The 9,759-nt window shown below is 30.6% G+C and overlaps 2 protein-coding genes across 2 annotated transcripts; one reads left to right on the plus strand and one right to left on the minus strand.

Annotated features, from left to right (window-relative positions):
• The first annotated feature begins 1,358 nt into the window (after positions 1 to 1,358).
• Positions 1,359 to 3,181, plus strand: LOC123679342 (pyridoxal kinase). The gene is made up of 5 exons (XM_045616900.1): positions 1,359 to 1,624; positions 1,677 to 1,920; positions 1,980 to 2,249; positions 2,522 to 2,710; positions 2,901 to 3,181. The coding sequence occupies exons 1-5, from the start codon at positions 1,532 to 1,534 to the stop codon at positions 3,005 to 3,007; spliced, it is 903 nt and encodes a 300-aa protein (XP_045472856.1). The 5' UTR covers positions 1,359 to 1,531; the 3' UTR covers positions 3,008 to 3,181.
• Positions 3,182 to 4,090: 909 nt separating this feature from the next.
• On the minus strand, positions 4,091 to 9,400 carry LOC123679341 (protein FAM76A). Its single transcript, XM_045616899.1, has 5 exons — positions 9,168 to 9,400; positions 7,086 to 7,364; positions 6,597 to 6,730; positions 5,957 to 6,206; positions 4,091 to 4,538 (listed from the first exon to the last, which is right to left on the minus strand). Exons 1-5 carry the CDS (start codon positions 9,252 to 9,254, stop codon positions 4,284 to 4,286), a joined length of 1,005 nt encoding a protein of 334 aa, XP_045472855.1. The 5' UTR covers positions 9,255 to 9,400; the 3' UTR covers positions 4,091 to 4,283.
• Between the last annotated feature and the right edge of the window lie 359 nt (positions 9,401 to 9,759).

A 9,759-nucleotide genomic window follows, 5' to 3' on the forward strand; every position in this document is an offset into this window, starting at 1 on the left:
TAAATGCCATACACAGTTAAAATTCTCAGGTTGACAAAAACAGGTCGACAGGAGTCTAAAAATGAGACATTTGAAATACACCTTAAAATTCTTTTCTGTGACAAAAACTCATTTTTAACATGAGAAAAACTCCCCCAAATACGAATCCCATAACTAATCCTAGATTGTATTTCACTGAAATAAAGTAAACGAATGTGATCTACATTGATATTTTCCTCAAATTTCTAATTTGAAAACATTTCGAATTTAACAACTTTGATAAACTTAGACAGTGAGTTTTGAAGGACAAATCCGAATCAAAAAACACTCCCAGAAATTTTACATTTTCAGTTTTTGTTATGTTTGAGTTGTTAACCAATATATCAATAAACAAGTCTCGTTACAAGTCTTACTTCATGGGTACCTATCATCGGTTCGTTTCCTATTACATGATATTACTATTTATTATATCATTATAATTATGATTTAAGTCACCAATTGCCCCGCTCAACATCGTTAGTTGCATGTACTAATAAAGGCGCCACAATCACGCTTATTTATTTTAACAGAGTTGTATCTTTTCTCTGTTTATTTGTCTATGGAAAAAACTATTTGATAGGTTCTAATCAGAGAGCAGTAGCGTAACATAATTTGATTTATTTCTAAATTATCAATTTATGCTCAAAAATAGTTTACAATGAGAAAATTTTTCGTGTATCAAAAGATCAATGTTTTTCTCAATCTATTGATTTCTTAGAGTATAGATAGAAGGAACGGAAAGTAAACATTTGTGCTTGATCCCGAATACAAGAGAGATGGAAGTTTAGTGTCGCCAATCACAATCGAGCTAGCCGATTGTTTGCGCGAGCCTTAGCCGTGGAGAATCCTAATTTGATTGTTGAAAGCTTCATCAGAAATTTTTTTTCATAACTTCACAATAGCTAAATCATTAAACTGAGAAAAACATTGACCCTTTTGAAACACGAAAGAATTTTTATGAATAAATCATATTTTTGAGCATCAACTGATAATTTCGAAATTATTCAAATTATGTTAAGCTACTGCTATAGTTTACCGTCCGACAAGGAGTGACGAATGTTGGCATCAAAACAAAGGCATCAGTTACAAGGCGATTTCCATTCCTCTTATTAATATTCGATATTGCGAAGTTATAAAAAAAGGATTCCTAGTGAAGCATTCAACAATCAAATCAGTATTCTGCACGCCTATGGATTCGAGCTAGCCGAAGCGACGCCAAACTTCCATCTCTCTTGTTTTCGGGATCGAGCACAAATATTTATTTTACGTTCCTTCGGTCTATATTCTTAGTTTCTATGGTTCAAATAATGACATATCCTTCAACCTCAAAACTTCAACTTTCACAACAAAGATTAAATATGACCTTGATGTGGATTGGTATTGGTAATGAAAATTAAATTTGATAAGCAGCATTATGTACATAGATAAGAACTGTCTCTATAAATCGTAGTTTATTTTAATCATTTGATAATAGAATAAGTATTTCACTGTTATAACGTTAACTTCTTGAAAAATGGCCGAGGAAACAACTCCAAAAATTTTATCAATTCAAAGTCATGTTGTACATGGATATGTTGGAAACAGAAGCGCTGTATTTCCATTGCAGGTAATTACCAACTACATAATATTTAAAACATATCTGATTGTTTTTGCACTAGCTACTGGGCTTTGAAGTAGATTTCATCAATTCAGTCCAGCTCTGTACACATACTCAGTATAAGAAAGTAACGGGCCAAATTTTGAAAGAACAAGACTTGACTGATTTATTCGAAGGTCTGAAAGAAAATGGACTAGATAAATATGACTATTTACTAACTGGTTATGTTGGTTCTCCTTCGTTTCTAAAAGAAATTTTGGAGGTTTATAAGCATTTGAAATCAGCCAATCCAGGTATTGTGTTTGGTGAGTCTTATTTTGTTCAAATATTATTAAAAAGAAAGATCACCATAACTCCCTTTCAGTTTGTGACCCGGTAATGGGAGATAATGGCCAACTCTATGTACCAGAGGAACTAGTGCCTTTATATCAGGAATGTATAGTACCTCACGCTCATATTCTAACTCCAAACCAATATGAATTAGAATTACTGACTGGATTCAAGATTAGTAATGTAGATGATTGCTGGAAAGCTATTGAGAATTTGCATATGAAAGGATGCAAAACAGTAGTGGTTTCTTCTTCAGATTTAGGAAAAAATGGAGAATTATTGGCCTTAGCCAGTACTCTAAACGGTATCTTAGAGCTAATAATTTCATTATCTTAACATCAACATTTGATAAAACTGTTATTCAAAATCAAACCAAATCAATGATCCTATACTCATTTTTAAAAGTAATAGCAATTTTTCAAAGATAGACAATCTAAAATATATCAGTTCGATTTTAAAGTTTTTAAGTACATACCTAATAATTTCATGCAATAAAATCAGATAAACTTCTGTCATCCTCTATCACATTATTGAGTATCAACCACTCCTCATTCCTGAAACAAAAATATTTTTTAGGTGAATCTTGCCAAAGAGTATCCATCACATTAAAAAAAAAACAGGCAATATTTGTTGGTACAGGGGATGTCTTTGCCTCTTTGATGTTGGCTTGGATGCACAAAACTAACAATGATTTAAAAGTCGCATTAGAGAGAACAATAGCTACCTTACAGGCTATTTTAGACAGAACATTGGAATGTGCAAAAGGTACTAACAGGAATGTTTACTCTTAATATAATTTACTTAACTCATATTTATTAAAATTTTCTCTGAGCTCTGAGAAACAAAATATTTTATGATTACCTGTTTGTATTGACATAAAATCAAATATATTTCATATCAATATAATAACAAGCAAGCACATACTCGGCCCAAATTTAATATTATCTTTTTTCAGGAAAACCTCATACTCCAGAGAATTTAGAACTAAAACTCATACAAAGCAAGAGGGATATAGAAAAACCTCAAGTTATACTTTCTGCTAACTGTAGTACCAGACAATAAATTTGATGACTATTATTCCAATGTCAGAAATAATATTCTAAACAGTCTTCCAGAGTATGGTCCAATATTAGATTTTTTGTGGGCATAATGCTGCATTTTATATCTGTTGTAATTTGTTGTGGTATATATTTTATTAAGTATTATATAGTAATAAATGTCGCTTATAATATTGGATTTCAATTTCTCAATGAAGCAAAATTATGTTTCCATTTCTTTATTAATACACATTGATTCAGTTAACATATTTTACAAAAATAGTTCATTATATTGAATAATAAATACCTAAATAATCCTACAATCTATTTAAATACATGTTCACAAAAAATTAATGAGGAGTTTGAAATTTTGTATTCTATTTACACTTGTTTTGAAATTGAAATGATTTATTCAAATAATAATGAATAATTCAATTGATTTGAAATTAACTATAAGAACTTTAATAACCTCCTAGTCATCACAGACTAATTTTAAAAACATTATAACACATGTTCAAATTAATTTATTAGCTATTCAGAAATTTCCTAACAATATAAAAAATTTTTGATAATATAATAGTATGCTAAAAAAAGCATAGAGAATGAAGAATGAACAATAAACAAGTAGACTATTGGGTCTTTAAAAAGATTACTAATTTGCGAAAAGAATAAACAACTGAAGGTACGCAAAAATATCAAATGAATATTGCTGGAAATGAAATGAATCATTTACATTAATTTATTTTGAATACAGGACTAAGAATTGAATTCTGATGAAGCCAAATGCATAACCTTTTGACCTTGGTCAATTCCTCCTATAGTAATAATTTACATATTCATATATAGTTGTTTCAATTCCTCGATATTGAATTATCATGATATGGGATTAATTTTTCTCATACAAAAATTAAGAATAAAATAAAATTGGGAATTATCTTTTGATGAGTAGTATTTCTCTAAATTGTTGATCATAAAATAATAGTTATCTAATAAAAACCAAATCATAAAATTCATTGTTGTTGAAGTCCTATAATGTAATGCATGATATTCACTTACAGAAATAAAATAAATATACACATGAACTATTTAAAAAAAGAAACTATAAAAATCCGATGTTGAAATATTTAATTTCTATTGATAGTCACAAATTAGTTTCAACCATACATGATAAATTTCAATGCATCCAAGCTCAACTGTTTGAATTCAATATTTTGGAACATATTAGCCTGTTTCCCCAAATTCAGCTCCTTCAAGTCAAGTATCTACTCACCTTCCACAAGCATTAAAATAAACCAGAATATTTAGGTTAGACCAGGGCTGTCTGTACCACTGCCGCTATTTGAATTTTCTGTTGCTAGAATGGCCGCTGCAGCTGATCCAGAGACAGCGACTCTTTTCTTGTTCTGTGTTTTAGACAAAGAAGCTACCTCTTTCAACAAGCCTGATATTTTTGAATTCATAAAATCGATTTTTTCTTCATGTTCCTTCATAGTTTTTTGAATCTTATTTCTCATTTCATTCTCGCTAGTAAAATGTTTCGCTTTTAGCTCAGTGATCTGAAATTCAAGTGGTTGAAGTTATTAAAATTTTCAAAATTAAATACTGGCAATATCTGTAATTGAAAAAAGTACAGGACAATTTTTCGAGTAAACTTTTCCTTGCAAATACTATTATTGGCCCTATTGTGTAACTTGAATAGAAATGCTCCGCATGAAATATGCAAGTGGTATTGGAATTTTGCCATTCTAGTTGATCGCCTCGCTACCATCGAAATTTGTGATAGATTTGCATTTCTACGACCAATGAGGACAAATATCTATTCGTCAATCACTCCCACAGGTTCAACCGGTTGCAAGAAAAATAAACTTGTGAATTTTATGTGAAAGAATAGTTATTTATAATACAAGTGCAGAAGGCATTGATATTCTTCCAAGAGTTCAAAATTCAAAAACGAGCCACGAAGTGGCGAGTTTTGGAATGAACGAGTGGTAGAATAAGCCTTCTGTACGAGTATTATACATTATTTTCTCTAATTCATTGCATTTTCATTGAAATTAATGAAATATTTCCATAAATATATTTAAGTGATTTTTGCATTGAAAAATGTTGGTTGGCAGAACTGATTTCTTTAAGGCAAATCGATGAATTGACAGATAAAGCCGTGGCGGAAAGTTCGGAGTACCAACATAGAATAATAAAATATAACCATGAAAACTGTGCGTTTCTGATATATTCTCGCACGATTTTGTTCTACAAGATGTGGAAGAATGAACGGAATAACCACAGAATTAGAGAAATTATTTTAGTCTACATATTTGCCACAGCTACATGATTTCTATCTATATTGTCTGATTACAACATCTGTACTAAACAAAGTAAGAAAAGGTCAGTCAGTAGTCTTCAAGGGCTAGTTTCCAGTGATATTTACGATGTTGCCAGTGAGATTCAGAGCATCAAAAAGAAACAACAACTCCAATATTGCAGCTTCTACGATAGTATTTACAGAATACCAAATTTCAACCATCGAGATAGAATAGAGGGGAGACGACATCACGTGACTTAAAGTGGTACCACTTCGCCATTTTGGATGTAGATCTTAGTCAACTTTTGACGAATAACATTCAACAGGTAAGCATGATTAGTGAACAATTTTTGCATATCCATCTTCACTTTACTCTGAATATATTATAATTTATATGACAGGATATGTTGTATATTATTGACAATGAACAATGCTTAGACTGTTTAAAAAGTAATGAACACGGTTTATTTTTGTATTCCTTCATTGAAAGTTTACTTAATCCGACCCTGAATGCCCCGCCTACTAATCACATTTTTTTCTAGCATGATAACAGCTCATAGCGTCTCCTCTCTATTCTATCTCGATGAATTCAACTGAAATTGCAAAATAAGGCCTAATAGGTTACAATTAATACTAAAGGTTGTAAAAGTGGAATTAAAATAAGATTTTTACCATTTTGTCCTTATTCAAAAGTTGTACATCTTTCATTGAAATTTGTTTTTGAAGACTTGCTATTTTCTCTTTCAGTTGTGTCATTGCAATTACATGATCAGAACTGTTTGGATCCAAATCCAAACGCAGCCCAGCATTGTTTTTAACAATTTTAGGAGGTGAAGGACCTTGTTCAGCTTGCTCCATATTGGCTTTAAGTTTCTCCAAATCTAGTCTTTCCCTTTGTGGTCTCTTATGCGATGATCTAGGTCTGAATATTATAATTATATAAGTTTTTTTTTTTCAATAAATGTTATTGAAATTATATGAACAGTTTCATTTGCAAATGAGGATAACTAGAAGAACGAATTTCTAACTAATGGGCCCTATTCTGCAACTAAAATAGAAATGAACAAATCAGATCATAACCTGAGAAAACGGAATGTTTCACTTCTATCGCGTCCAAATTTGGTATTTAGTGACCAATTCTTTTTCTCTAACTTGAGTTACAGAATACCAATTCAAACCATTCCGGTGCATTTCTATTCAATTCTTACCATCTCTATTTGATTTGAAGTTACAGAATAGGGCTGAATATCATTACCAGTAGATGATTAGACCTTATTTCTTTGTTTTTAAAGGAGAAAAATTTGGAACTCACTTTTCTTTACTTTTACTCTTGCTGTGATTAACCATCTTGAGATGTGCCTTTCTTTCAGCATTGCCCTGTTTTGTTTTTGCTAAAGCTCTCTTGAATGATAATGTGCACAACCAGCATAAAAGCTTTCCATCGACCTTAAGAAATGATTTTTAAACTTAATTTTTTTAATGAATATTTTTCATACATATTTTATAGTTGAAATATGATACTAATATGAACAGTTTACTACAAGTAAATAAATTGTCAATAAAACTCTGAATTCTACTTTACTGATTATCATAACAGTAAATGAAGTTAATTTTATCTCATTCAATTTTTCATGTATGAAATATTTCCAAATGCTTGAAAAATGTTTTTTTTTTTTCATTTTTGTCGAAAACACCATTCTAGTTCAACATTGATAGAACTGAATTTGAGTGTTCTGAAGAATACTGCAGTTATTCCGAGATTATGTAGTTTCAAATTTTGTAAAAAATTCTGATATTTTACCTTTTTGTCATCATCAAGCCTATCAAAAGCACATTTTTGCTTGCACTGTTCACAGTTAACTGGTGGTCCATATTTTAATTCTGAATTAGTACATCTTTGGCATTTATTTCCAATGAAGGCAGCTATGATGTTGCAATATTCACAAGCAGACGGTTTTCCATAAGACTTCACATTATGCTCACATTTTTTGCAAATAGTACTAGTATTTCCCTTAGATGATTGTTGGAATTCAGATCGACAATATGTGCATTTCACAACTGGAAAAGAGCCTCTGCATTCCTAGCAACGAGATAAAGAATATGAATTAAAAGGTTCAAACTGGAATGAACCCACAAAAAAATTATTTTCCATGGTGGGTGTAAGAGAATCAATGAAAATGTTGAATAATTATTATATATCTCAGTGAAATAATAATAATAATAAAAATATATATATATATAGAGATGAGCGATATTTCACGAACTGTGATTTAATCACTGATATCAGAATGTCACAGGTGGTCGCGGTTCCGAAAAACGAATACAGGGCGTGACAGGATCACAGTTTGAACATTTCACAGATCTTTTCAGGGCACATCATCGTCCGCTGCAATCGTTAATTATGAAGATAGCCTGATGTTTTTATTGCTTCGAAACCTTTTTCGACTAACATAATTGCATATTTTTATGACAATCCCAGCATCGTAGGCAACTTCGCCTGCTTTAGGAAGTATTTTTGTAAGACTTGTTAAACAATAAATACTTGCTACAAACAAATAATAACTACTGAATTAATGCATAATTGGTGGTGGCAATAAAATTCTAATTTTATGCTTATCTTTGATAAACAACCCCAAAAAAATTCTTTCTTTATTGAAGTTGCCGACCGAAGCAATAAATGGTACTGTATTATCATAAAAAACAAACGAAAACACGTCAGAGACATAATAATAATAGGCGAAAGAGCATCAATCTTTGGACTTTCTTCACAGAAGTTGATGTAAATTATGCTACTTGTAATTTATGCAAGTTGAAATTATCTTTCAAAACCACCTCTTCAAATTTTAGGAAACATTTGAAAAATCGACATCCTTCTGTTACGTTCCTAACTAAAGCTGTAACAAGGAAAAGAGTTGAAAATGTATGAAAAATGGATGTTTTCATAATAATTTTTCATTAATTTTGTTTTGCTCTGAATGATAATAGTGACCAATTCGATTTGCAGAGATAAACGAGCTAAGGTTTGGGTGATTCATACAAATATTAATAACAAGCAACTTAACAGTGATCACATCACGCTTTAATTTCACTGATATCATAAGGTAACGTTCACGTTTCACAACGTGATCTAGAAATCACGGTATCGCTCATCTCTATATATACATATATATCTTAAAGTGCTTCATCGAAAAATCATATAATCACCAAAAAACATTTTAGAGAACAAAGAGGTCAATTTACAAACATCCATCATTTACAAGGACATTGTAATTACTCAATACCTAAATAATGTGTTCACAGCATAATTGCTCTAAAAGAATTTTCTTCAAATACAATGGAGAATTGTCAAGCCCATACTTGAACCTTTCAAAAAATAAGTTAATAACTGTTTTTCTGGCTGATGTAATATAAAACTTTAAATACCAATTAACTTATGACATGATTTGTTTTTATAAATATTTAGATATGATTTGTCTTTATAAATATTATGATACAAATTCACTTTTTGAATTGGTGTTAAATAGAAAAATATGAAAGCAAAGACTTCAGTACTGTCATAAGTCTCATTTTCACTATGTAACTGTGTTTACAATACACAGTATAATTAGCCTGTTAACTTGTTCCAGCTCCTTTCAACCAATTTGAAATCTCATGTGAAAAAGATATAATCAATCTAGAACTAACTGCAACCTTACAAATACAATTTAATTGAAAAAGAGGTTATAATTGTGCTTCTGTAAGAAATATTATCAAAATTATCATAGCTAAAAAAATAAAATGTTGCCAGTAATTAATCATCACCTAAAAATTGTTTAAGATATATGTCGTTAATTCGCAATTTGTAAAATCATTGAATTCGAAATAGGTGAGTAGAATTACTTACCTTACAAAGATTCTGACCAGCAGAGAGTTCCTCGAATGGGTGGCGAGTAAAACATCGTGAACAAGCAAAAAGAAGGGGTGCACTCATATTGAATAATTAGATTAATTTGAAATCGTATTCAGGTAAGGAACATATCACAAAATATCAATATTTATGACGATAACAAATAAAACTATACTAAGCTTAACCGTTAGCAAAAGCAGGTAGCGTCAATGTCATAATCACGTTAATCAATCACACAGAACAATATAAAATCATAGAACTTAGACTCATAGCACAGACTAATCTGTGCTCATAGCCTCTGTTTTCTGATCAAAGACCAAAGATGAGGCGGTGTGGTGCCCTCTGTGGTGAAATTAAACAAAACTATTAGTAAAACATTAAACTTTTATTATGTCTTGCCTGCTAAAGTGGTGTTCAAATTATTATTTTTTTGACGGTTATATGACCTTTTGACTTAAATTTGTTATCAACAACTGATTCACAATATTGAAAATTAATTCTAAATAAATATGTAAAATCAGTGCAATATTTAAATTTATTCTGGACGGTTTTATTATTACAGCACAAATCTATAGTGCGTTCAGGAATT

The sequence above is a fragment of the Harmonia axyridis genome, chromosome 4, assembly GCF_914767665.1.
Source record: "Harmonia axyridis chromosome 4, icHarAxyr1.1, whole genome shotgun sequence".
In the NCBI taxonomy this organism is placed as follows: Eukaryota; Metazoa; Arthropoda; class Insecta; order Coleoptera; family Coccinellidae; genus Harmonia; species Harmonia axyridis.

Excerpts from the sequence above, each read along its gene's own strand:
- LOC123679342 (XM_045616900.1), top strand. The coding sequence starts at position 1,532 with ATGGCCGAGGAAACAACTCCAAAAATTTTATCAATTCAAAGTCATGTT. Across the intron at positions 1,625-1,676 it reads GCGCTGTATTTCCATTGCAG|CTACTGGGCTTTGAAGTAGA; the intron begins GTAATTACCAAC and ends TTTTTGCACTAG. Across the intron at positions 1,921-1,979 it reads CAATCCAGGTATTGTGTTTG|TTTGTGACCCGGTAATGGGA; the intron begins GTGAGTCTTATT and ends ACTCCCTTTCAG.
- LOC123679341 (XM_045616899.1), bottom strand. The coding sequence starts at position 9,254 with ATGAGTGCACCCCTTCTTTTTGCTTGTTCACGATGTTTTACTCGCCAC. Across the intron at positions 6,731-7,085 it reads GGCTTGATGATGACAAAAAG|GTCGATGGAAAGCTTTTATG; the intron begins GTAAAATATCAG and ends TCATTTCTTAAG. Across the intron at positions 6,207-6,596 it reads AAGAGTAAAAGTAAAGAAAA|ACCTAGATCATCGCATAAGA; the intron begins GTGAGTTCCAAA and ends TATAATATTCAG.